We start from the raw sequence: 27,727 nt of genomic DNA, 5'->3' as shown, positions 1-27,727 counted from the left end.
CCCCGCCAGCCAAATTACATTTGCTGCCGCTAGGGGCGTCTAGATTTCTAGGCTAGTATTACACGTAATTCTGTCTGGTTTTTGTTTTAGAGTTTCACTAGATTTCACCCCTTCACAAACACATGAAGGGTGCATGTTTGTTGCCCTCAGTCTTTTGCAATACTACAGTTTGGTAATTGTTCTTTATACAAGTGTAACTAGAAGTGCACTCAGAGAATGCAGACCTCAGAGCCCTGTTGCCACTGAACTCTGTACCTACACAATATAGGCTACTTCAGCTTAATATCTCCTCTTTCGGACATAATTCATCTCATCTTAGTTCTTAGCCAGACTTTCACCATACTAAGCTCAATCTTTTAAGTTTGAACATTAGTCTAGGGAGTCTGCGCTTTATTTCTACTGTGCAAAAGCCGTAATCAGCGGGCATAGTTCAAATGACTACGCTTTTTTGGATAGTCCTTCAACCAATCACACCAACGATCCGGTGTGCCTGTTGGATAAGCTAGTTTGTGATTGGACCCAGAAGATGTGTACAGGAAGCAGGAGAGATAGATGTGCAAGTTTCCAGCCTGAGCTGCAGAGTGAAATCCAAATTTCCGGCAGATCAGGCAGGGTTTACTCAGCCTACTTAGTTCTGCCAACTCATGCTTAAGCACATCATAAAATACACTTTCCTGAATGTCCTCTAAACTTTCACATTCATATCAATCTATCCTTCTTCTGCTCTCTTTCCAGGGAGATATTGGGGGTCCATTGGTGTGCCAGTCAGATCAGTCTTGGTTCCAGGTTGGAGTTATCATGGAGGTTCCGCAGAGGAACCTCGCCCGAACTGAAAACATCCTCACCTTCTCCAAACCGACTATGTTCGAGACCTTCCTGCAAGAGACTGTCGGAGATCTGCCATCGCCTTTCACTGCTGTCACGACCACTGCTGTCCATACCACTATTGTCAGCACCACAGCCTTTGATGACGGTGATGACAGTATATTTGGAAATGCACCTCCTGTCTCATTTTCACTCTCTTTTCTTCATTTCCTGATTTCAGTCATTCTCTCTTTAACTGTGTTGATAGGGTAAAGTGGAGATAAGAAGGCATAATCTTTGGCTTGATATGTTTATGGTTCTTAGCGGAGTTTTTTTTTGTCTAAAGTGACTCATCAATAAACACGCTATCAAATGGACAATTTATTGTACAGTCATATGGCTTTAAATTAAATTAAATGTCAAAATATTAAATTGTTATTATGCACTATTACCTAAATTACACTTGTATGACACTATTGGTGTAAGGACATGAGACAGAGTGGAGAAAAGACAGATGATATTACCTTGCATGACCGTGCCAGCTACCAGGATGCATTGTAAAGTTTACGAAATGTTTGTAACAAGAGTTGCACAAACCTTTTTCATGCAAATATGAGTGAGCCTTTGTTCACCAACTTTAGTGTAGACGTGATAAGTTGTTAATATGAGGAAATGCTTCAAATTATTTTAATAAATCCAATGCAGTGATATAGTAGTGGTTGCTATATTGTTTTTGTCTACTGTTTATTTGTCATAGTAACGTTTGCACATAACAAAACACATGTCTGTCTATTTTCTCACCAAGAATGCCTGTTGCAGGGGTGGCAAAGTTCTGCCGTTCGTGGCTGCTCAGCTGATTTTCTCACTTTTACTTGAACTTGAATTTTCTGTCTAAATATATTTCTGATAAATCAAAATGCATTTCATTATTTGACAGTACTTCCAATAGATAGGCTACCAATGCTTTAATTTTAAAATAATGTTACTGTCACACTAAGCAGACACAATTATTTCTTTAGTCAGGTTATTCTATAGGCTATTCTATAGTCAGTTAATGCTACTGTAGCAATCGCAATCAGGAAGATGAGCACAAACAGAAGGAGGAACACTGGCCATTCAAATGTTTGTCTTTTTGTAGCATAATCCTTCTAGTGAAACTGTCAAGGTGTCTGTAACCAAAATAACACCGGAAAGAAGTGTTCTACATGTTGTTTTGGTACTTGGTATGCCCAGTAGTCGAGTTGTTAAAAAATGGCAGGGGGGATGGTGGATTTTAAAATGCACATCTGGGAATTAGTCTAGCGGGGGGTATGGGGGTGCTCCCCCAGAAAATGTTTAATTTCTAAGATGAAATTTCCTGTATTCTAGTCCATTTATAGCGTGACCTGCTGGACATTGGCACATCCTACATTTCTTCCAATTCATGTACAGTACATGCCAGACTTGACTGTTGCATACAGCTTCAAACCTGGACATTTCCCAAGGGTTTTCCAGAGCCACTGAACTTCAAGAGTACAGGGTAAAGGTAGGTTTTTTGAATGCCAGTTCGGTAGCAGACACATTTTCATTTTGTTCATTCTATTTCCGAAAATGAAGGGGGCACTACTCTCGACGGTCACATTGGCTTCATATTAGTTGGAACACTTGAGCATTGCTCATAATGAGTCATTCAGTGGCGGGGAGTTTATGATGTCTCAAAAGTTGCTATATACACTCACTTCTGTCTGCTTCTCACTACACTCACTTCTGAAAAAAGCATCTGCCAAGTGTCCTGCTTTATTTGAAAAAGAGAAGAGCATAGTAACCTTATCTCATTAGGTCTCTAAGTCACTGCTGCCTGCTGTTGTAGTGTGGGCATACTTTTCATTGTGCGGCTCTGTTGAGTAGTGTGAAAGATGTATTTGGCTCTTCTTGCTGGACCGTTTATCCCTGGCCTATTGTATTAAAACCAACTGTCTCCCTCTCTTATAAAGGTGTGAATGTTTGACAACCTTTTACCCATCCCTTAAAGCCCTCCACCTGAGTCTTGCTAGTCCTATATATTAGGAAACAGAAATATTAGAATCAAATAGAACCAATAAGAAAGTACCAGAACTGAGATCAATAAGAAAAAAAACAGGACCAGAGCTAGAAAACTGGTTTAAAAAAATAATGTAATCAGATATTTTTAAAAACATTTAATTAGGGATTAATTCCGAATCACAACTTCTTTCTTTGTTTGCAACTTTATTATTGCAAACAAAGAAAGAAGTGTGTCACCTATTTTGAGACACTCCAAAACAACAAGCTGTTCTACATTGATTGTATCATAGACTGTATACAGTCTATGGATTGTATTATGAATGCCTATTAGTGTTTTAATAATATGTTTGTGGATCTAACAAATATTCACTTTCCGAGTGTTCAATTAAGACTTGAATATAGACTAGACTCCTGGAATAATACCAATTTTATATTGCAGCTAAACAAAATGTTTTTTGCAATCATAATGAGGAAACAATATGATAGAAAAGCAGAATTGCAATCAAGACCATTTGACTGATACCCAACCATGTTGTTAATCCCAAATTGTACAGTTGCAGTCTATTTCCTTATCCAATGTTTTGTGTTCAGTTGGGTATGTAGCTTTACCAAATAGCTTCAATACGATTAATGTGTCCTGCAGGGAATGATCAATTGTTTTTTGTTATTGTCTTTTCCAGACGTTCTTGAGCCATTCATTCACGCAGATTATGTAAAGGTGCGCTAGTATGATATTACTACAGATACATTTTTTAAAAGCGCACACACCCCAGATGGGACTCGAACCCACAATCCCTGGCTTAGGAGGCCAGTGCCTTATCCATTAGGCCACTGGGGCTTACATTAATAGTTATGTACAGAATCCTTTATAAATGAGTTATGAATTACATCATAACAATATTCTTTATGACGTTAGCAGGTTAACGCTCCGCAGAGCGCGCGCTGGACTCTTTCTGACCAACAAAATTAGCCTGCGTCGTATCGTAGCAAAACAACTTGACTTGTGAATACTGTACTGAGGTGGTGTAATAAAAAGTAAAACGGTCAATATGCATTGGAAGTTAATAAGTGCGCTTACAAGCAGCTGATGAAAAGTCCTAATTCAAAGTACAAGCTAGCTAGAGAACATGTAGGCCTAGTGCATAAATCCTTAGGACAAACACATTTCTACATAATTGTTGTGTGAACTTTGCTGTGGTTTTAACTTACCACGTTATTTATTCAGGCATTTCGGACAGACAAATATGTTAATTGCATGGTCTATTCCACTTGAAAATAAGCCTAAGTAGTCCTCGGATAGCCTGCACATTTGCAAAAAAAATAATAAATAAAACATTTAACATGTCGAAAAACATTGTTTTACGTTTACTTTGATCACAAACGCTTACCTTGCCAGTTGCCACACGTTTACCAAATGCCAATGCCGCATCAACATGAGCAAATGTAGCAGGAGGCAGCTACAGCAATTCAGCGTCCTCTCAAGGAAGGAAGAAGAATTCCGCGAACTTTTTTTCCTATGCTGCCTGTGTCCGTCCACCACCACCACCTTGCTTGGCCACAGCTACGGTTGAGGGGAATGCTACGGCTGGGGAATGGTGGCTATCGGTTGAAAGGCAGCCGACTCTAGCTATCATTGGATTACCATTGGCGTTAAGGGAACACTGAAGTACAGAATAATGAATTTATTACCATCAAATCCACATGGGAATGGGCTTTTGTACGCTGGATTTAACCAGGACCATGGTAAGATATTGTAATAGCGAGCTAGTTAGCTATCGTTAGCTAGGCTAACCACTGTTGCAGCTGTTCTGGCTGCGTTATGTTATGTTTTGACATTAGCGTAAAGATGTTCAGTTATAGTGAAAGACCGCATCGCTAGATATCACAAAAGATGGTAGGATATTCTCTCATTTGGATTGGGACATGTGTCGTGCAGAACAATTAACTCAGTCGTAGTCTAGTGGTGTTCTCAGACTGTCAAGTGACGTTAGCTAAGATTAGCTGAGCTATCTAGAGCAGCCTTGCTAGCTGCAGATGTTGTTAACAACATAGCGACATCTAGCAAGGCATTTATAATGTTAGCTACCCAGTACACACATTACTCAATAAATTAGCCTAGCTAACTTACCACACGTTAACTGATAGTTACGTTTGCGAACCATGTCATCAATTGACATTGTTGTCATCAATTAACGATAGCTAAGGTTACCAACGCCTCTGTTTTCTCTGTGCATAATGAGTTGGTTTAACTGGATATTGGAGCTCAGCATCAGGGAATAGATTAACGGTAAATTATGTTAGGGTATCATGAGTAGCAACGATCTTCTTGGGATAGTGACTGCTCAGTCTTAGAAAAATAACGGTAACGATAGCAAATGTGAGAGCTTTCTTACAGCCAACGCTAGTTAGCAACGCCCGGTTGTAGTTTGGTTGCGCATTTTTCTACAAGACTGACCATTCTGTGAATTAATCAGCTGAACGAGTGTTAACGATGATTACTAGCAAAAACAATGTAGTTAATATGAGGTCAGTGGGTTATTTGCAGAACAAGTCTTTCCAAAATCAGTCTCGACTGCTAACGTCAACATAGCTAGCTAGAGTATCATAGCATAGCTTACGTTGTCGAAATTGGTCAGTCAGCAGTAGCTGGCAATCATTGCATGCAAGTTATTGCTCTCACACATTTTCACGACCTAACCTTGATACATCTGTAACTTTGCACTTTCCTTGACCACTATATAGTTAATTGAGTTACAAGCCAGACTAGCCATCAGTCATTTTGGAAAAGTCGCGTTGCTTGAGATTAAGCTGATACAGCGTCGTGGTGATACTACGACCTCACCGTTAACTTGGTTATTTAAAAAGCAGTTATGTGTTTGCCATTGTTCTGAAACCGAACCACTATACGCTATCAACCAACTTTGAACTACTTTGTTACAATTTGTAGCCAGCTATCTCAGTGACGATGCAGGTACAAATGGGCAAAGTTGGGCATCATTGTCAGTGGCGTGATGCAAATGTGTTTTCAAAAGGCCGCAACTCCCTGGAAGATGACCAATTTACTGTCTTTGCAGGTTGCTTTGCATGTGGAATGGAAAATGGATTCAGAGTTTACAACACAGATCCTCTCAAAGAAAAAGAAAAGCAAGGTATAATGCAATGAGTGGTTCATCTTGACATTCTGCTTCTTGTGTCATAGTCATGAAAGTGGAGTCGCCACAGAACAGTGCACCCAGCATCAATATAATGTCCTTTATCCAGAAGGAAGTGAGAAAAGCCTTGTATGGTAGCCTTGTGAAGTGTATTGTAGGAGAGGGAAGTTAATTATTCCCTCCCCATGTCTTGAGCATGTGACTCTAAACCACATGACCGCACCCACAGTTACAGTATTTCTCATGCAAAAAAAAAAAAAAAAGAGCCTTAAAGGTATGCCCCTGGCCTGTATTCTTCTTTTCTGTTGCTTTGATAAGTTGCCTTCATAGTGATGCCAACTTGGATAGCAGCTAATGAGATTAGTTCACTGTGCAGGTGCTCAGTCTTGCTTTAAAGCACACATAAAGGGCATAGTCCCTGATCTTGTTGATCTGACTTTTTATTTGGTACTAGTGCACTAGTGCTAATCGGCTTGTTGTCTCTGAACAAGTTGTGCATGGAAGCGTATGCATTCACTAGCAACAGACTTTGTTTCCCCGGCCTGCTCGTGAAGTGACACCTCGTGTCTGTGTTGCTCTTGGCAGAATTCCTTGAAGGTGGCGTCGGACATGTGGAGATGCTTTTTCGTTGCAACTACCTTGCTCTCGTCGGGGGAGGAAAGAAGCCCAAGTACCCACCTAATAAAGGTAGGAGGACGGTGGCCTGTGAGGAGTGGGTCGTAATCCACTCTTTTGATGGCTGTGGTGGCAGATGACAGAGTGACATATGAGACATAATAAAAAATAACAACAACAACACAAAACGATGGATGGAGGTCACTGGTTGAAATAAAGTGAATATTCTGTTGTTTTCCTTTTGTTTCGTATTTTGGAACGAGAGGTCATTCTGTTTATGATGCTCGTACTGGTGATGTTTCGTAAGACTATTCATTATGTTTACACTGTTTTCACTCTTTGTTAATGTGTTTCAGTCATGATCTGGGATGACCTGAAAAAGAAGACTGTAATTGAGATCGAATTCTCAACGGAAGTCAAAGCAGTTAAGCTCCGACGAGACAGGTACATCTCAACGTTAATGACAGTCGTTAAAATGCTCCGCCCAGCGGGACACAAGGGACATCTGAGGCTTCTGAGTGCTATCATTGTCGTGCTGGCAGACACCTTCACTGTAGTCAATCCGTCTACAAAGCACAATGACTCATACTTCTGTCTTTCATGGCGGACTATTGCACAAGTTCAGTTGCAGGCTGATTCAGCATGATCTAGGCTCCCACAATGCGTCCACAAGACAGCAGAGCAGTATCGCAGTTGGTCATTTATGTCTTGTTAATGTAAAGTCGATGCTAAAGTGCTCAGACCTCTTAATGGGACCCTGAGACGGTTGCTGTCAGATTTGTGTTGAAATCAGTTGGCCCAAGAATGGGCCTCGTAGATGTTGTCATTAAATTTATTGGCTTATGTGGCTGCCTTTGTATCAGTGTCATCTTGAGATTATCTGCCATGCATATTGCATAGCCACATGTATTTTGACTACATTCGATTACATTGAATTGGTGGCATTTATCTACTCACACTGTTTTTGAACCACACAATTTGATGGAAGATCAAAAAAAATATGCCAACTATTTTCACTAATTATATGGCACAAAAAAAGGCTCAACAGACAGCCTACATCTTTAGCAGCCTACATCTTTAGCCTGGGTGTTCCCATGCTGCCTTGCGCGCAATTTCATTCACGCTACTATAGCAGTCTGGAAACTGAGCTATGCACAGACGCATTTGATATACATCCGAGGTGCCCGATGAACGGATCTGGGCATTTTTTCAAATATGAGAAAATGAACGTTTGGTTGCCAGACCACGTCTCATTTGAGAAGTGGTAGGCGCTACCCGGGCTAATGAGTAGTGTTTAGGAGGCATTGAAATTGTTCTAAATGTGTCGTCTTCCTCTACCTACAGGATTGTGGTGGTCCTCGACTCCATGATCAAAGTCTTCACGTTTACACATAATCCGCACCAACTACATGTGTTTGAGACGTGCTACAACCCTAAAGGTCTGTACCCCTAGTACCATGTTAAGGATTTTCACAAAAAGAAACTATAGGCTCTATGCAAGCAATGATTGAAATGACATTTAGAGCTATCATTAAACTATTCAGGTTTTGATGAAATCAACCGTCCATTTTGAATTTGGGTAGTATTGGGTAATATATGGGCTTGATTTGGTTGGTTTTGGCAATCACTTTTAACCACTTTTAAAAGTTAACATTGAACCCTGGATAACATACATGCTTATTTTCATCTGTCTCTGTGCTGCTATCTGTTGTGGCTCATCAGTGTCTGATGAATGTGTAATAGCTTTTGTTTTTACACCTTTGCTCAACATTTTTCTGTAGGTCTTTGCGTCCTGTGTCCGAACAGCAACAACTCCTTGTTGGCTTTCCCGGGCACTCACTCGGGACATGTGCAGATAGTGGACCTGGCCAACACAGAGAAACCACCCGTGGACATTCCCGCACACGAGGGAGCCCTCTGCTGCATCGCCCTCAACCTGCAAGGCACAAGAATAGCCACAGCCTCAGAAAAAGTTGGTTGTGATTTAAAGTTCTTTGTCCGATACCCTTTATGTCAGTTTTATTTACTGTTTCATTTACTGTTAATGTTTATATTTGCATATTGTTAAAATGCTTGTCATCAGCTTATTGTTTCTTTTTTTACGTAAGTAGCCTCTGTCTGCAAAGGTACCTTTTGAGGCATATTATATACATGTTATTGCTGGTCTTAATTAGTATACAAATACATACAACCAGATACACATGGGGGTAGTTGTAGAAGCCAAGGAGGTGGGCTAGCATGCAGTAGTAGCCAGAATAATTGTGGATTCAATTTACTGGCTACCACAGTTGTATGGCCTTGAGTAAGGGAGTTTTGAGTTACCCTAGGGCGACTGGCCCTTGCAATAATTGACACATGTCAAAAGACGCTTTGGATAAATCTGTCAGCTAACGGAATAATATGTATACTCGGTCTTCTAGCAAATCACATCCTGCTCTGAACGTTTCTGACTTTCTGGCTGGGTGTCATTTCTTCCAAACAGGGGACCCTGATCAGAATATTCGACACCTCTGCTGGCCATCTCATCCAGGAGCTGAGACGGGGCTCACAGGCAGCAAACATCTACTGGTGAATTTCCGTTATTAGGCACATCAACTTTCCACACACATGTATGAGAGTTCCCACTTCTTGTTTGTTTGCCATTGTAATGATTCTGGAAAATTCTCCCTCTGTGGTGGTAGCATCAACTTCAACCAGGATGCCTCGCTCATCTGTGTGTCCAGTGACCACGGCACCGTCCACATATTTGCTGCTGAGGACCCCAAGAGGAACAAGCAGTCCAGGTATCTCTCAGATGAACTGAAACATGAAATCAAACAGGAAAAAATTGCTTTGATATGCATACTCTATCCTATACCATTTTGTTTGTCATTTGAATTTTATTTAAATGTTATTTCAAAACCAAAGCATATACTTTTAAATGAAAATTAATCGGGTTTAAGCATAAGTTTAAGCTTTACAAAATGCTGACTTTAGTTTAAAACTTTTTTTTATTATTGTTTGTCCCCAAGTTACTATTAGCTCAGTGTTGTTTCCTGCGCCACTGGAAATACATTAGAAACACATTATGTTTGTTTATGCAGTTGAAAGAGTCTACAGCTCTGGAAGAGATTAAGAGACCACTGCACATTTTTCTAATGTCATCCTACGGTTGGGTTGCTGAGTGACATTCAAATGAGTGGACGATCATATTCAAAATGAAGAAGCCACTGCAAATTTGTATATGATGGTAATCTCATTCGAATGTCACTTAGCAACCGTTGGATGAGAAAAATTTGCAGTGGTCTGTTCATTTTTTTCCAGAGCTGTGTCACAAGGGGGGGGGGGTAAAGCCCACACTAAGACTGCTTTTTTTGTTTACCTCTTTGCCTGCAGCCTGGCATCAGCCAGTTTCCTCCCCAAATATTTTAGCTCCAAGTGGAGCTTCTCCAAGTTCCAGGTCCCATCTGGATCACCCTGTGTCTGTGCCTTTGGAACGGAGCCCAATGCTGTTATAGGTAAAGCACTGCTTGCCAACATCCCATACCCCCCTGCTCTGTAAACCGTGTGTGTGTGTGTGTGTGTGTGTGTGTGAGAGAGAGAATCAGCGACACCTAGACTTGGATTTCAGCTTAGGCAGTGGGGTTCTGCAAGGACAGCGTTGTTGACATTTTCGAGACAAAGTCCACTTCCCAAGTGCAATCACAGTGTGTGGAAATGACTAACATACAGGTGAAGGTCAGGTATTTAGCCGATTCTTTTGTGCAAAGTGAATTACAAGGGCAAAATGGACGAACATTTGAGAATATGAACAATCCCCAGCTGGTATTGAGTTTGAATGCCTAGTGTAACGGTAGGAACTAGTAGGTGGAAAAAATATTTCCTGAGCAAGATGTGAAATGGTGTACGTGTTCAGATGTTGACCAGCCCTGTTTTGTCCTACCCTCTCTTTCCTCTCTTTCAGCGATTTGTGCTGATGGCAGCTATTACAAATTCCTGTTCAACCAAAAAGGGGAGTGCTCCAGAGACGTATACGCACAGTTTCTGGAAATGACCGATGAGAAGATTTGAGACCTGGCCACTCGCGCGGGGGGATCTGAATGAAGGAAGGGTTTTTTGAGCGGGTGCTTGTGTTTACAGCATACCAGCTAAAATAATAACAAGAAAACGAAGACCATGAACAGGAGTGTTACTTGTTTCTCTCAAAGGATAGCACCAATGCCAAGTGGTGTGCTGTGCTTCTCACAGTTGAATGGAGACTGAGAGACCAAGAGACCTTTGCTGGACTAATGTTTAGTCCGCCTTGGGACAGGGACATACAAAGGAAAGACTGAATACCTGAAGGCACTAAACAATTTTGTTCTCGCTATACAAAGTGAGAAGTGGGAAACTTTATTTTTTTGGAGAGGACTATCGTTACTTTTTAAAATGTCTTCCATGGAACTTTTCTTTCAACCGTACCTTTTTTGTTTTGTTTTGTTTTGTTTTTAAATCATAGCCTTCACTCTGCTAGATAGTTTGAAATACATTGTCCATAAACATCACCTAACCCTAAGCTGCCTGAGTGCCTCTGTATAGATTGAAGAGGTCCAGGTCTATGTGTGCATAATGCACACATACATGTATGTAATACAGTATATACAAACATTTGTACAAACAACTTAGTAGTGTTAGACTCCGTTTCATCTGCTGTATAAAACACGCAAAATCAGGCATCAAAACATAACAGCTGAATCTAAAGCATTTATGAGGTTCATCATGGGTGAAAAAAAATATTTCTCATTGTTTCAGTGTATGTGCAATATTGTCCTTCCCTTCGCTCTCACTCTCTGCTCTCAGGCTTTTATTTGTCAGCTGTGGACTGATGTGATGTGTGAATGAAGGTTATCTTCAAAATCAGAGTCTTTGTGTCGCTGGCATTCATCCACTTTCAGATTTAAGCTCGCAGGACCACGAGAGGCCATCACACTTCTGTGTAGTGTCAAGAGGAAGGTATGCGCCACTCAGTCAAGAATCTTTCTAGATTTATCGCATTGCTCATATATAAATCTGTATATATAACTGCCTAATTTGTAGCCTTTACTGATGACAAGTCATGGATTATTTAAACAGTCATTTGTCCCTTTTAGACATTTTTCTCCCTTGATTTAAAGAAACGCAACCAAGGATATGAGCTATTTTACCCTCACAAACTATCAGAAAGGCTGTCTCAACTTCATTGCATAATTCTCAAATTGGACATATGAGCACAATATTTGGGCAATGTCCTATGAGGTGTCTACAAGCCACTGCTGCCTTTGTTTCAAACAGTTCAGATAAAACTAACCAACGCACAGCATATGATCCTTTTCTGAAACGTTCATTCAATTATCCTACACTAAATAATCTTGTTAATTGATAACAGCATTTTTTTTGTTATGACCACCATTGCTGAAAGAGATAATAATGTGGACTTAGCAGGTAACAAACCTAAAGAAGTGCAGATCAGAATTTGAATTGGACTCACATCTCTATTAAATTGCCTGTATTATAGATTAGATTGCTTTTGAACCCAAGGAAATGAATCTGAAGAGGAGGAGAAGCTTTACTTTAATATTTCTGAATTGTTCCACCTCCTGATGATTTGTTTCTTGTCCCTCCAAAATTACTTGCCGGTCAAATAACAGCTTTGTTCTATTTCGGAGTTATTGCTGGAAGACAGCATACTGAATGCATTTCATGCTTTGATTGTAATTGTGATAACACTATACGTACACAGTCAAATAAAAAAAAGTCTGATATACTATCTGTGAGTAATTGTACAAGAGTACTGCGCAAATTCCATATTATGTGAGAACAAAAATGTCGAAATTATGGGTTATTATGTATTTGACAGTAGCTTGTACATGGCTTAGGTGTCCCATTCCATCTAGTTGTTATTTCAAACGTGGACACAGGCTAAAATACAGGTGATGCTATTTTGTAACTATAATGATTGAACTAACGCAGATCCCTAAACCTAAGTCTATCGAAAATGACTCATGTTAAACATTTAACCTGATTCGAGTAGGCCTATCTGTAATTGCGTGATTTGTAGCCTTGTGTGGTTCTGCCTTCAGAGGGAGGATATTGAAAGGGTTTGTTACCGTGCGTTGCCCTCCACGCTGCTACTACTACACATCACCATGATGCTCATTGCTCACGGGCGCACCGGCCGGCATGATCGGATGCGCCGGCATGTTTCAAAACGAACGTTTGTGCTGCAGAATGTCTGAAATCTCAAATTGAGTTTCGCGAGGATACGATTTTGATAGGGGACACCGAATCACAAATTTATCCTGTGCATAACAGATTTAAACATCTCAAATTATTAAAAGGACAATCAATTACAATGTGATGGGTGTTATGCTATGTAAATCAAAACTAAAGCTCGTTATTAGCGTACATTTGTCTCAATGTTTAGAATCATGGACCTCCATGTTCAACATATATCCCCGAATAATGTAATGGTACAGATATTGATTAAATGCGTGACAAAAGCCTCTCCATGAGAGTTTTCTTTCCGTATGTTGTAGAAGACACGGATCTGCGTGTCACGCTGCAACTCAACCAACCCCAGCTCTCTGTGTGTCTTTACTTGAGGCTCTCATTGGTAGCTACGATTTCCTTACTTTGCGGAACCGCCAGCACATTGGTTGCGCACGCGATCAGTTATAAACAACCCACCCCTTTTGTTTGTTTAGGAGGTTCTGTTGTACCCTCTTTCTCTCTGTCGCGGCGGTGGGTTGGAGCCGCTGTTCCTGGGCTGGCACGTTCCACGTTATATATTTTGTATCAAGACATAACGTTGGAGACCCTCCACGAAGTATTTAATTGGAAACAGTTTATCTAAAACATTTAGCTATTTTCCGCTCCAGATTTCCAACGACTTATAAATAAAACACCATAAAATGGCGGTGGTGAGCGGGATGTCAGGGTCGGCAGTCGCCCGGCTTGAGGGCCGAGAATTCGAGTATCTTATGAAGAAGCGCTCGGTAACCATCGGTCGAAATTCTTCTCACGGGTCTGTGGATGTCAGCATGGGCCACTCGAGCTTTATTTCTCGAAGACACCTTGAAATATTTACCGCGGGCGAAGATGGCACGGGCAGCGGCGACTTCTATCTTCGATGTCTCGGCAAAAATGGGGTGTTTGTGGATGGGGTGTTCCAAAGGCGAGGGGCTCCTCCTCTGCAGCTTCCACGAATGTAAGATGAACATCTAAGCAAATGTCAAAGATAAACTGTAAATGGCAAGCTAACGTATTTCTTATTTATTGTTGGTCTCTTGTGTTATTGTTTTGTTTCCCCATGCAGCACGTGCTCTGCGCAATCTTTGGATACCGGTTTCATGTCGCTAGCTAAGCCTATGCGCTAGCTAGCATGATTTGCTGAGCTAACAGACCCATGCGTCACTGACGCTAAATCTGTTTGATAATAGAATCCATGTGTTTAATGTGATGACTGTCTCAGTTCCACCATGGCACAATCATTCATTGTTAATTTCTTTGGCAAACGGGCTTTGGTGTGTTTCAGTTACTTTTTAATCTCCAGGCCAGACAATGTATGTCAGTATGCGCTAGCTATCATTAATTAACTAGCAAATGTCCATAAGGTCAATGTGATTGGTGAACGGTAGCTGTTTACATTAGAGATGGGACCACAACTCTGTATCTTTTTTTTAGTATTTGATGTTAGCCTAATAGTTCAGTACGTCGGTCTCTTGTGTTGTCCAGAAACACTTTGTTGATTTACTGGGGTTGTTTTTGTTTCGACCCGAGGCACCGGTTATTTTCCCCCATTTACGGTAGCCTATCAACACTTGTTTTGGCGCAAACATTCTGGGTTGGGTTGGGTTCATACATACTTGAGTAACGTTAGATCAACTTGGCTGTAAACTGAAAACTCATGGTTGGTTCCATTTTGCCAACACAGTTCCTGTTTCCTGTCTAGCTCAGCTTCTCACCCATGTAAACAAAGCCCCAACCAAGAGTCTAGACTGATATGCCATACAAATCCATATTCATTGTGCAGGATGTTGAGTACTGTTATTGAGCTTAACCCATGTCCGCTAAGGAAGAAAACACTGCAACCATCGCAGCCACAGCTCTGTTGTTTAATTTACGAATTTAGAAGCAATTCTTATGTTATTGTCTTGCACAATGAGAGCCTTCTAGGGTGGGACTTGTTCCTTGCTTTCAGTTGCTAATGAAGATGCAGGTTTTCCCTCACAGCAAGTGTAATATCTCTCTCTCTCTCTCTCTCTCTCTCTCTCTCTCTCTCTGTCTGTCTCTACTTTGAAGGTGCATTTTCCGTTTCCCCAGCACAAACATCAAGATCACTTTCACCGTTTTGGCGACCGAAACCAAGAAGGAACGAAGGAGCGCCCCAGAGTCCCCAGTGAAAGCGGTCCAGCCCCAGATATCCCCGCTGACCATTAACATTCCAGACAACATCACTCACCTGATGAGTCCCCTCCCTTCTCCCACCAGCACCATCAGGTAGCCCTGCACACTCACGTCTTGACATCAGCGCACACTTGCCCGCAGTTTCTCATGCTGATTAGTTAACCGGTAGCAGACATTCAGCGTATGCTGCCGAGCAGAAAAAGATGAACATGCATGGGGTTGTTTGACTTGAAAAATGTGTTAATTCAGTCAGTTGGCACAAACGTGACTTGGCTGAAGCTTTTGTTGTTGTCGTGTAATTGAGGAATCAATAGTTTGAATGGTTGTTTACCTCAGATGAATGAAACATAAGCGATTTTATTTATATTCGGTGAGGAGCTTATGATTGTGTCCTTGCTCCAGCGCTGCCAACTCCTGTCCGTCCAGCCCCAGAGGGGCAGGGTTGTCCAGCTACAGGATGGGACGTGGACTCACTGCCGAATTCATTGGGGACAACTCTCAGTCCGAGAATGACAAAGATGCCTCTGGAGGAGACAGTCCAAAGGCAAGTGCCTACTTGTTGTTTGACCTGTTTGTTTACTAAATCAATACACCATCAAAGTATTTCTGGTAGGGCTGTCCGCAAATAATCGATCAATCGATGGTCGACCAAAAAAAAATTTATTCGACCGAATTCCGTTGGTCGATTGGTCGTAGGAAAAAAAATGCGTCAACTTTTAATTTGAAGGGCGTGAGTCGTTGTGACAAGGAAGACGTGACACCACAAGAACAGAAGGCATCCACTTATTTGACCATGTCTGGAAGACTATCTAAAATATGGGAACATTTCCAAAAGGACAAAGATGACCCAAAGAGGATTATTTGCAAAATTTGCAGTAAATCATTTGCCTATCACTCGTCCACGACGAACATGCATTACCACCTCAATACTGTAAGTAGCGTTGCCTGCTAGCCTAGCTATGTTGCATTGCATCATCATGAACAGGAGGCGTGTGGCACGTAGGCCTACTTTAAATAAATATTCAGAATGTTCAAAGTTCGTCTGTCTTTTCTGATTATTTTTGTGACACATTCAGAATTTCAAAATCTGAAATCATTTGCCCGTGTAAAGGGGACAGGTTTAGGATTATGGTCCTGCTGTGCGCTTGTCTGCTGTGCGCTTGTCATAATGTCACTGACGTCGGGTTTTTTCACTCTCCGTCTGAGAGAAGAACTAAGCTGACCTTTCGCCAGGAGCGTTCTAATTACGCCCCCCTGTATTGTGGGAGAATTCTGCTGTCAAGTCCGACATTCTGTCCGACATCAGCTGATTTTTGTCGATAGTCTTACTAGCGGATAGCTAACTCTTAACGGCCTAGCAGCATATTTGTTTACATTGTCAGATAATGTATTTCTATTGAAATATAAAAAATCTAAAGTGTCAGAATAAATGTGTGTATCATGATTGAAGCAGAACCTTTCTGACAATGTATGTGGGCACAACATTAACGTTACATGCACAATCAGCGTTAGGGGAGAAGTTTATCCCAGCCAAAGAAAATCTGACGCTCGTCTAGTTAGCGGATTCGCACTAAAAGTGTCAACAAGGGTAGTAGCCTACATACATACGTTGATATTAGCTTAAACTAACTGTAGGCGTCTGCTGACTATCCTGTCATAAGTATCGCAGGCGTCACGCATAGCCTAATGACCGTCAATGCATAACGATTTTGCTATATCAGCTATATCAGATATGTATGCTAGATCAGAATCAGAAAACATTTTATCAGTCAGTCACGAGGTTAGTGGTAAATGCGCATAGATAGGCTACTGGCAGCCGGGCATTAAAAATAATAATAATAATAAAAAAAAAAAAAAAAAAAAAGCCGGGCATTAAATTTTTTTTTTTTTTTTTTTTTTTTTTTTTTTGGGGGGGGGGGGGGCGATTAATCGATTAGTCGGAGTAAATGACAGCCTCTGGTCGACCAACGAAATCCTTGGTCGTGGACAGCCCTAATTTCTGGTCGTAGGGGCTCCAACCATTAATCAGTTATAAGGAAAATACCTCAAAATCCTCTGAATGCAGCTTCTAGAACATGAATATTTTTAGCTGAAGTTACTCCTCTGTGACGGTAAGCTAAATAGCTAGTTGTGTAGACAATATGAAGTGTTTAAGGGCATAATTTTGGGCTTTGAGAAGCAATGATTGAATGACATTTTTTCTGCTTTTTCTGACCATTTCATCAATTGAGAAAGTAATCCACAGATCAATTATGAAAATCAGTAGTTGCCTCCCTTTCTGGTTTCCTGAATTGACCCTGTCCATTTGGGCTAAACATTATTATGAAATGGAAGCAGGAGCAAGATGTTTTGAAGTTGGTAGCCAATGCAGACTTTTTTATATTTTTTTTGTCCATTAATAACCTATTGTGTGTTTATTTCACAGGATGACTCTAAACCCCCTTACTCATATGCACAGTTGATTGTCCAAGCAATCACAATGGCAACAGACAAGCAACTCACATTGAATGGCATCTACACGCACATCACTAAAAATTACCCATATTATAGGACTGCGGATAAGGGCTGGCAGGTGAGTTGTGAAGGGGGCATGGTGATTGGTTGGGTGGCGGAATGTGTCAATATAATTGTTCTAATATGCTCTTTGTCAGAATGATGCATGCTAATTGGTCGAGTGGCAGAATGCGTTTCTTTGTGTGCCTTAAACAATTGTGTGTGTGTGTGTGTGTGTGTGTGTGTGTGTGTGTGTGTGTGTGTGTGTGTGTGTGTGTGTGTGTGTGTGTGTGTGTGTGTGTGTGTGTGTGTGTGTGTGTGTGTGTGTGTGTGTGTGTGTGTGTGTGTGTGTGTGTGTGTGTGTGTGTGCGGGCCGGGCGCACACATCCTTCCAGAGACATGACCCTATTTGTGCAGCCACAGAGATAATCAGCCCAACCTATATTTATTTAATGTGTCAATGGGGCCCCTAACAGAGATGTAAGGGTGTCTCTAGGTCATGACAATTGCAAAATAGACCACAAAAAAAGAGCTCTGGGACGTTTGCCAAAAGGCATTCGTCAGAACTGAATTCAGCATCCATTGCTTTTTCTGTCGGTAAAAGAAAAAACAAGTAAAAAAAATAATAATCCTACTTGTTTGTCTTTGCTAACACTGTTCCCTCGGCCGTATTTACCACTAACCTTCATTTCCTGTTGCAGAACTCAATCCGTCACAATCTGTCACTGAACCGCTACTTTATTAAAGTGCCCAGATCCCAGGAGGAACCAGGCAAAGGGTCTTTCTGGAGGATAGACCCCTCATCGGAGGGCAAGCTCATAGAGCAGGCCTTCAGGAAGCGAAGGCCTCGGGTGCCCTGCTTCAGGACACCAGGTCCCCTTTCTTCCAGGTAACTCCACCAATGCATGTGGCTGTTTAGAAGCATCATTTAAACATTTAGCAAACAATATATACAGTGAGGAGAAAATGTATTTGATACCATGCTAAAGTTGCCTAAAAAGAGGAATAGAAAATCGTCATTTGACAATTGATCTTAATGTCTTAATTCAAAAATTGAGTAAAAATAAAACCGCTAAGTACGCCAATTTTCTTTGTGATGGAAGAATGTTTCGTAAATAAATAAATGTTCTTCCTAAATGCTAGGGGGAAGTAAGTATTTGACCCCCAATGTAACCCTATGGGAATTCAACACATAGGGTTAACATAGGGGCGGGCAGATTTTTATTTTTTAAGGCCAGCTATTTTATGGATTCAGGATATTATGCATCCTGATAAAGTTCCCTTGGCCGTTGGAATTAAGATAGCCCCACATCATTACATACCTTTCACCATAGCTAGAGATTGGCATGGTGCTTTTTCCAGTAGGCCTATTAGCCTGTTTGATGCTCATTGAGCTCAATGCAAATCAAACAGGCTAATAGGCCTACTGGAAAAAGCACCATGCCAATCTCTAGCTATGGTGAAGGGTATGTGATGATGTGGGGCTATTTTAATTTCAAAGGCCAAGGGAAATTTATCGGGATGCATAATATCCTAGATCCATGAAATAGCTGGCCTTTAAAAATAAAAATCTGCCTGCCCCTATGTTAACCCTATGTGTTAAATTCCCATAGGGTTACATAGGGGGTCAAATACTTCCTTCCCCTAGCATTTAAGGAAAACATTTATCTATTTACGATACATTCTTCAATCACAAAGAAAATTGGTGTCCTTGGCGGTTTGATTTGTACTAATTTTTTGAGTTAAGGCATTAAGATCAATTGTCAAATGATGATTTTATATTCCTGTTTTAGCAGGGTATCAAATACATGTGCTCCTCACTGTATATGTATATCTTTAAGACATTCCCAAATTCCTGTATGTCTGCTATGATCTTTTTTTATTATTATTATTATTTAGATGGAATGTATCAGTATTAAACGTCTAGATGTATTTTGGAGGCTGGTACACTGCCTCACTTGCCTGAAGGCTTTGTGTAAAATTAGCTCCCTGTTAAAAGATGCTTATCTCTCAGGAGTATTGGTGCAGACAAACATAACAAAGACCAAACCCAAAACTAAAACAAAATAATTGTTCCATTTGTAATGCTTACAACAGCTCCGACGTCTGGTTTGCCTCAGGAGACCAAAACAGAGTTTGTGCAAATCGAGTGTGCTGGAGTTTTGCAATGGCACTTGAAAGTGATCTTTGATTCTGCATTGGGATTAACTGTTGCCTAAGGATTATTTTAGCAGTGTTGAAACAAGCGGCAAAAGACTTTCCAATCTCACCAGTTTTAGCAGCACTATGTGCATCTTGTTGAATATGGCTTAGTTAAGTGTGTCATCCAGGTGCTTTCTCAAAGCCTGTCAGCTTAATTAACAACTAACAAGCTAACCGCTCACTAATTGGTTCTCCGGTTTGTCTCTCAGGAGCGCGCCAGCCTCTCCGAACCATGCAGGTGTGCTCTCCGCCCACTCCAGCGGGGTGCAGACACCCGAGAGCCTATCGCGAGAAGGCTCTCCCATTCCCATGGAGCCTGAGCCCGCCCCTGCCCCCGCCCCCACTCCAGCCGCCGCCACCGCCACCACTCCTGTCCAGCCCAAGCTTGCAGTCATTCAAGAGGCACGCTTCACCCAGAATGCCCCTGGTGAGAACCACTTCCCCCGCAAAAAACAAAGGCCTCCACCAACAAAGAGAAGTTTGCCTACAAGAAGGACCCAAACTGTCATCCTTTCCCATAAAAGGAGGTCTGGATCTCCATAGGCAAAAAGATGGTACCCGGATCTCCTTATATGGGGAAAGATGACAGTTTTTGGGGACCTTTTTGAAGGTGAACATCAGGGGTCTTATGACACAGCCTTATGTATTTTGTGCATATTTTTAGATATAGCGATATGTGTGTGGTGACACTGTATAAGTAGACCTCTGAAGTGGAGCATAATTTCTAGGGCAGTCATTGTTGTTGGCCTTTCACTAGCAGTGGAAGGAAGTGGCTGTCTCACCGTAATCTAAAGCAGGTTCAGAATGACGTTCAGATAGCTAAACCCCATCTTCATGATTCTAGCGTTTTGTCCCTCCATCTCCCTCTTTTGAAGAAGGTGGGGATTCTTGTCTGGGTTGTCACAGTCCGTTTCTATATTAAGCTGCTCCAGATTCATAGTGATTTAAATATAGCGTTTCCTCGTTTCCATAACCACAATAAAATATCTGAAAACAAAGGAGGAACTCGGGGACATAATATCTCAGCTGTCCCATTATCGTTTAAAGCTCGTCTGATGCGTTTGTGCTAGAGATTATACTTAATCATTCTTTGCTTTTTAGACTCATGTCTGAGTGTCTGCCCAGCTGAAAAAGGAAAAATGAACTTGACATGAATTATAATGGCCTATCTTCACGCTGTCTCAACCACAGTCTTGAGCGATGCAGCACACATGGATTTGCACAAAAGTCGAACTGATCATAAGTGAATATTTTTGCAGTTTATTGGAGGCTTCCGGTAGTATGAAACAGTATTGATACTGTTTTTACACCTACTGTGAGAACATGACATTTTGTGGGGTTGAACCAGCCTGAGGACTGTGACCATGAAGGACCCACCTTACTATGAAGCAGGGTCAAAGATGTCCCAACTCTTCTATCAGTAACTGTACAGATCACTGAAGCAATAACTTTAGCTTGGATTATTGCAAAGGCATTCTGTTCTGCTTGATTAGTTTGAGTTGAAAGTGGTTGTTAGCGTAAAGGCTTATCCAGGTCAGTAGGATTGCAAGAAGATGGATATAAATAAGACTACACTGTAACACAGCACAGTAGAAACGTTCCCATCACTCAGCACACCAGCCAGATTAATAATTCAGAAACGCACAGACGTAAGTGCATTTGACTGTCGCTGAAGTATTCATAAAGGCTAACAAACAAGGAGGACAAGCGGACAACAGCAAATGGACAAGCCTAAGTAGACCACCAAAGGAACGGCCTGTGTAGAACTAGGTCTGTTGTTATTACTTGATTGGACTGGATTTCTGAGTTGCAAAAACTACTGATTAGATTTGCCTACCTCATGAGATGATGAGACAATTAAGCTTGGGCAGAAATGACGTGAAGTGATCAGTCGAAAGTGCTGCATGTGTTACATGCTGGCATGTCAATCAGCACAGCCTCTTTTATTGTCTCAATTTATCTACCTACCTGATTGCTAATAGCATGGATTATCATCATAACACTACTTCAGATAGTATCACTTTCTTTTTGGTTAATTTGAATCAAAAGCTTTTGTTTAGAATCTTTTAAATTGTGAATATGGTATGTATTTGTTGTTGTTGTACAAAGAAGTTAGGATCCTTCACAGCTGAAATATCTCTGTAGATGGTTAAAATAGATATTTTTCTTTTTCCATTGAAGCGGCTTTATACACACACACACACACACACACACACACAGGTCCTTCACATCTCTGTTCACCATCTTTCCTCCAGGGTCTCCCATGGCCGGCCAGCCGGTCCTAATCACCGTTCAGCGGCAGCTCCCCCAGACCATTAAGCCGGTGACCTACGCCATGGCCTCGCCCGTCTCCACCCCTTCCTCCTCCTCGTCCTCCTCGCCCCAGCCCACCGTGGTGCAGACGCTGCACGTGGTCCACCAGCTGCCGACCGTGGCGGTCACCACGGTGGCCAACCTCACCGCCGGCGCCACCTACACGGCCAACGCCGCCTACACCGCCAACGCCCAGTCGGGGCAGCAGAACGGCGGCGACCACTCGGAGGTCAAAGGTGAAGGATTACAGCTTTTTTTCCAGTCTGTCTCTGTCTCTGTCCCACCCCCACTCCCTCATGCGCTCACACACTTAATCACTCTGTTTGTGTGCGTCTTCCTGTGTGTGGTGTTTCATGTGGCTGATTTTTTTATGTGTGCCATTGTTCGCAAAATGGTCAGAAAAACGTATTATGTTATTTTAGGAGAGTGGTTATTTGATGGGATGTTCATATGTGGCTGTGCGGTGCATCTACTAGCATTTTATTAAAGGTTATTTTTTTCCCCTCCTCCATTTTTCCATCTTTGTATTTGCAGTGAAAGTAGAAGCAATGCCTGCCATCTCGAACGCCTCTATAGGTGGCGCCAGTCGCTTCATTCAGACCTCCCAAGGCACGCCCCTCCAGACTGTTACCTTGGTGCAGCAGGCTCCATTGGGCCAGCACCAACTGCCAATCAAAACCATCACACAGAACGGCACGCACGTGGTACCCCTCAGCGCTGCCATCTCGGCGGCAGGAAACACAGGTCAGTGCTTCTGACCACACTTGACCGCGTCATTGATATGACCCATGCGTATGAACTCTTATCTTTACAGTCAGACTTGAGAAGTTATATCTTCAAAAGTATGCTTCAAATATTTTATACTGGCTTTATGATTTTTAAGCTTTAGCGTTCAAGCTATGAATCTTTGCATGTGATGCTTGTGGTTGTAATGACTGAAAAAGAGCTAGTGTTTTCCTCACCCCAGTCTAACGGAGGTTGGTAATTGATGTAAATCACTTTGCCTGTGATGGTAATGTGTTCTGTTTTGGGATTTAGATAATATGCAGATTAATGGTTCATGAGACTGAAGGACACAGAAAAAAAAATGCGGAGGTGTATCCCTCCACAAAGCATGATAATATGCCAGTATGTTGGAATGGTGCAAAGTACTGCTTGGTTGCATGAAGGCCAAGTATTCAACATAAGGACTAGAGACCTGAGAAATTATTTATGCATGTGAACTACATGCATACACGTACTGAGTAGGTTCTATGAGAATGAGCGGTGTATACGTACTGGTTTTCCACTGCTTCAAACTGTACAGTCATTCCGAGGTCACATGTACAGTAGAAGTGTGCACAGCCTCGGCTATGTGTCTGTATGATAGGAATGGCATGGAAGGCTAGCACTTGTGCGCCTTAAGTGCTTATAAGCCAGAAGTGTGTTGCTTGTGAGTTTGTGCTTGTTTATAAAGCACAGTTTGCCAGCAGGGTTGTGAAGAGCATGCCTTCAACAACTGGCTGTGGTGTTGACTTCATTATTTCATCAAATCAAATCAAATCAAATCAAATCAGGCGTATTGGCCATGTATACTTGCGTATACAAGGAATTTGGTCTCTGCATTTATCCCATCCGTGAATTAGTGAACACACACAGCACATTAGCCATGGCGCCGGTGAGACGGCAGCCTGTTGCGTGCAGCTGTGTGTAGCTGTGACAGTCATTTCCTGTTAAAGGATTAATAAAAGGATCTATCTATCACATTATGCCATATAGAGGCACAGTGCACAACAGCTCTTTTAGTCGTAGAATCCTTGTTGAATATCAAACTAAACGTAAATCCATACAAAATAATCACTGGAACCAGCATAGCTAGCTAATGTTCTGCACTTTCCATGGAGACCATTGTGTTTACAACATAACTAAGTTTGGTAGCCTCTCTTGTTTTCTCTGTAGCAGTGGCAAGTCCCCTCCACCTACTGGCTACCCACGCCTCGGCGTCGGCCTCCCTGCCGACCAAACGCCAAAACGGAGAGCAGGAACAGCCGGAGCCCAAGAAGATCAAAACCGAAGACGACACGGAAGGTGGAGGAGTCGTTGCTGTGACTACAGACAGAGACAAGCAGGCAGTCAATGAATAGAGCTTCTCCTTCCATTCTCGTCCTGTCAACCTGCGAGTCTCTCATTTCTTGTTTTCTCTTCCCCATTTTTTTTGGCCACGGTCATTTTCCATCGTTACTTATTTCATCGATTTCAATGGTGCCAAAAAAAAAAAGGAAACCACATGTTTAAAAGAACACAGATGGACTGGGAAAGTGTAATCATCTCTGAGGACGAAGGCGAAGTGGAAAGACAATGCGTTTTGGTGCAAAAGTTACCAGGAAGGCAGAGGAGCGCAAACAAACGGAAGGAAAACTTCAAGTGTACAGTGAGCAAAGCACATGAAGCCTTTACACATAACCAGAAAATAAAAACTGTATTTGAACCCCAAGGCCTACCTAAGCTTCAGAGAACAACCACCCCAGTCTTCAGGAGGTTCTAGAACCTTCCACCTCCACTACCTCTTTGTGGACTGGAAAGAAAAAGGCAAAGGGATGATGGTTGGACCTTTCCAAATTTGAATGACTGTTATTAGAAAGCATGACACAATCGAAAACACTTTAGAAATGACAGGATGTCTCTAAAGTAGTCATCAAATGCTATTTTGTATGCAGATGTTCACAGTGGCTTACAGCCAGTTTTGTTTTGAAGTGGGGACTGCAACTTCTTTACCTGATCCATGGACACAACCATACTGCTGCTATTTATGAAGTCCTTTAGAAAAGAAGTTGCAGTGGATGAAAGAGCAAGTCTTCAAAAGCGTCATGACCATGTTTGTTGACAAACGCAAACAAACAAGCAAGCAAAAGTTCTCATGTTGTGTAACAGATTGGAATATATTCTATTCTATTTAGTAGCATAAAAAAACACCTAACCTTGGAACCTGGCCAAGGAGTTCCAAATTAAGTTCCACAATGGGAATGTGTGGAACTATTGTCCTGTACCATGGCAGCTAGCCTTTATGTAAAACCTACCTAATGCAGTCCTAACTAGATATGCAGTATTTTGTGGTACATGTGTATCATAGGGTCTTATTTGTGTGTGTTTTTCCATTTACCAAGGCACCCAAAAGCAACCGGGACAACACCAGAATGGGATCTTCTCACATTCACAAGTTTTAGGGTTTAAAAAAAAAGAAAGAAAAAAACAGACTGTAACTTCATCAGAATGAATGTAGTTTCTCTGTAAAAGAAAAAAAAAAAACACTATCGATACAGTGGATTTGTGTCTATTTTTCTGTTGAGTCCAAATCCAAATTATGTTTTTTTTTGTTCCATCTAAAGAATTTTCTTTTTTCATATTTTAGCAAATAACCTATAAGATAAGAGATATATTTCCATTCGTATTTGAACAAAACACTTCATCTGAGCTTGCATGTTTAATGAGTAGAGAAACCTATACAGGACCTGAGCAGAACCCTTCTCCCCCCTCCCCCCCAAGGAACTGTGAAGAAACTTAAAAAATGGAAATATTTTCCTGTGTGATTTCCGACCAGAGCTGCACTTACCCTGTCCCTATATCTCTGACCTCCTCTCTCCCCTCTCCTTTTAATTTTTTTTTTTTTTTTTTAATGTTTTCCCTGTCTGCAGTGTTTGTACTTTGTGTTGAAGTTGGCAATGTCTGCCCAATTTTTTTATTTTTATTTTATTTTACTCTGCTCAGATTGGACAAAAAACGTTTATTCAAATGGTATATGTTCCTCAAGGAGAAAAATAAGTGATAGATGTTTGTTCTGCTTCAGTGGGTAAATGCCTTTTATATATTAAATTAAAAAATAACTAATGTATGTATCTGTCCTTGTGTGCGTCCATTCAATACATGAGGGGTCTGCTATGAAGCGAGGTTACTGGCTTACCCACGTAACTTCAGGAGTAACTGCTGATCTCCAAACATGGCGCTTAAGAAACCATAGCTCATCAGTGTTCTTTTTAGAGATGTTACTGTTACTCTCATAGTTGTCAGTGTCAGTCAGCTACATACATTCGTAGCACACCCCTCTGAAATATTACTACTACTCTAAATTTGGAACATTTGGTGTATTTGGTATTTGTATCCATTATCTGGTTGGATAATGGATATGAACAGTAGATGGCGCTCTTGACCAATTTGATCTTGGCTGATGGCTCAAACCAGGCCTCAAACATGAGATGACCACCTTCAGCTGAGGCTCAACGTGGACGAAACCGCAAAACCGGCTTGCGAGCAAACAAGAATGAGCCTCGTTGGCCTAACCCTCTTCATTTTTAACACTGGATTTGTTTGTCTAGAGTAGTCTCATGTCAGTATATACTTATCTTATACCATGCTTATAACTAGATGATCTTTTTACTGGTGGTATACTTTCATCTCCGCCCTGGCTTTATAATTAGTGCTCCAGTCTCATATCTGATAAGTGATCAGAATGGCTTTGAAGGGGATAAGTGTGTCCACTGCATGCTGGCTTTGTGAGCATGTAGAAGGCTGCTTCTTATCACCAGCCATTAATATGGAAAAGGTCTTCTAAACAAATAGCCTCTCTGAACCACACTCACCCTCTGCACACACTTGTGGTGTACGTGTGTGTGTATACATGACTCAGAGCTCCACACAACCATCTGAGCAAGCACACCTCGCCAGAGCATTGTGCCTAGGGATCATATTTCTGTTTGATGTCGTTATGATAGATGACAGCACACACATACAAGAATCTGTATGCAAAATTGTAATCTGGGACCAAAGAGAATTTCCAATGGCCATCCTCTGCTTAGTGTAAATGTCGCTAGTGGGAGATTGGCCAGTGGAAGCAAACTAATTTGAAGATGACGACAAAACTATGTTGTGTCTAACTATGTCTTCAAATTAATGTAGCATATTATGGTATTGCTAAAGAACACAGAACACCTATGTTAACTAACTTACACCCACCATTGTATTAATTTTCCAGGGGCACTGATTTTAGCAACTGCTCATTATTATACTACACCATTATGAAACACTATTTACGTAATCTATACCAGATGTGAAGTTGTAGTGTGTGTGTTAGAATAAGTTGACGTAGATGGCCATGAGATGGCCATGAGTTTTTCACAATAGACTCATAACAGGTGTGTCAACAAGGTAATGCCGTACAAATCAATTTACATTCACATTTGAAAAAGAGCAAACCGGTTGTGATCACTATGAGGGGGAGATCCAAGTTAGAGTTGTGTGTGGTAATGTTTTTATATAATCATGAGAATATTGTTATATATTATTTAGCTCTGAGTTTTCTAGTTTACAATTATTTTTACTCTACCATTTTACTTGTACAAGGCTACAAGCATGTATCACTGCAATAGAAATAGCAGTCAGAGGCTTTGTTCTTTACATCTGTCTAGATCTGTGCAATAAGGAAAGGATAGTAGCGTGCAAGGGCTCACATTAGGAATTGTGTACTTTGTCATTATCTTCAGGTTCTTGAATACAACAGTGACGGATCTGCCAAGCTCTCCTCTGTCTGCTAAGATTACCAGACATTATTCTCCCTCAAACACCAGCTAAGTCAGTAAGTAAGTATTTATTTATACAGCGTATATTAGATAAATAGTGTAATCACTGAACTGCTGCACACACCTGCTATTGAAGCTAAAGCAAATGGATCAGCCTATCGATATAATGAATCT

The 27,727-nt window shown here is 41.4% G+C and overlaps 3 protein-coding genes and 1 non-coding gene across 4 annotated transcripts in view; 3 read left to right on the top strand and 1 right to left on the bottom strand.

Moving 5' to 3' along the window:
- The window catches only part of LOC134070625 (uncharacterized), a 34,704-nt gene extending 33,192 nt beyond the window's left edge, over positions 1–1,512 (top strand). Inside the window, exon 82 of the mRNA XM_062527018.1 lies at positions 736–1,512. Within this exon, the coding sequence (XP_062383002.1) occupies positions 736–1,077 (342 nt within the window). The 3' untranslated portion in view covers positions 1,078–1,512. The remainder of the gene's footprint in view (positions 1–735) is intronic.
- Positions 1,513–3,591: 2,079 nt separating this feature from the next.
- Positions 3,592–3,664, bottom strand: trnar-ccu (transfer RNA arginine (anticodon CCU)). Its single transcript has one exon. It is a non-coding gene; the product is annotated as a tRNA-Arg (tRNA).
- A 650-nt stretch (positions 3,665–4,314) lies between these two features.
- On the top strand, positions 4,315–12,355 carry wdr45b (WD repeat domain 45B). The gene is made up of 10 exons (XM_062526160.1): positions 4,315–4,569; positions 5,901–5,975; positions 6,564–6,665; positions 6,950–7,037; positions 7,938–8,032; positions 8,375–8,565; positions 9,076–9,161; positions 9,275–9,376; positions 9,969–10,090; positions 10,537–12,355. Exons 1-10 carry the CDS (start codon positions 4,503–4,505, stop codon positions 10,641–10,643), a joined length of 1,035 nt encoding a protein of 344 aa, XP_062382144.1. The 5' UTR covers positions 4,315–4,502; the 3' UTR covers positions 10,644–12,355.
- Positions 12,356–13,332: 977 nt separating this feature from the next.
- On the top strand, positions 13,333–25,872 carry foxk2a (forkhead box K2a). Its single transcript, XM_062526178.1, has 9 exons — positions 13,333–13,797; positions 14,892–15,089; positions 15,399–15,540; positions 17,422–17,568; positions 18,191–18,378; positions 19,901–20,118; positions 21,947–22,240; positions 22,539–22,748; positions 23,943–25,872. Exons 1-9 carry the CDS (start codon positions 13,502–13,504, stop codon positions 24,125–24,127), a joined length of 1,878 nt encoding a protein of 625 aa, XP_062382162.1. The 5' UTR covers positions 13,333–13,501; the 3' UTR covers positions 24,128–25,872.
- The last annotated feature ends 1,855 nt before the right edge of the window (positions 25,873–27,727 follow it).

Source organism: Sardina pilchardus, chromosome 22 (assembly GCF_963854185.1).
Source record: "Sardina pilchardus chromosome 22, fSarPil1.1, whole genome shotgun sequence".
NCBI classification, from domain to species: domain Eukaryota; kingdom Metazoa; phylum Chordata; class Actinopteri; order Clupeiformes; family Clupeidae; genus Sardina; species Sardina pilchardus.
This window is presented reverse-complemented; position numbering and strand designations above follow the sequence as displayed.

Bases quoted from the DNA above. Each gene is read 5' to 3' on its own strand.
- wdr45b (XM_062526160.1), top strand. From the start codon at position 4,503: ATGAATTTATTACCATCAAATCCACATGGGAATGGGCTTTTGTACGCT. The intron at 4,570-5,900 runs GTAAGATATTGT...CTGTCTTTGCAG, and splicing joins TGGATTTAACCAGGACCATG to GTTGCTTTGCATGTGGAATG. The intron at 6,666-6,949 runs GTAGGAGGACGG...AATGTGTTTCAG, and splicing joins CAAGTACCCACCTAATAAAG to TCATGATCTGGGATGACCTG.
- foxk2a (XM_062526178.1), top strand. From the start codon at position 13,502: ATGGCGGTGGTGAGCGGGATGTCAGGGTCGGCAGTCGCCCGGCTTGAG. The intron at 22,241-22,538 runs GTGAAGGATTAC...TTGTATTTGCAG, and splicing joins CGACCACTCGGAGGTCAAAG to TGAAAGTAGAAGCAATGCCT. The intron at 22,749-23,942 runs GTCAGTGCTTCT...TTTTCTCTGTAG, and splicing joins CTCGGCGGCAGGAAACACAG to CAGTGGCAAGTCCCCTCCAC.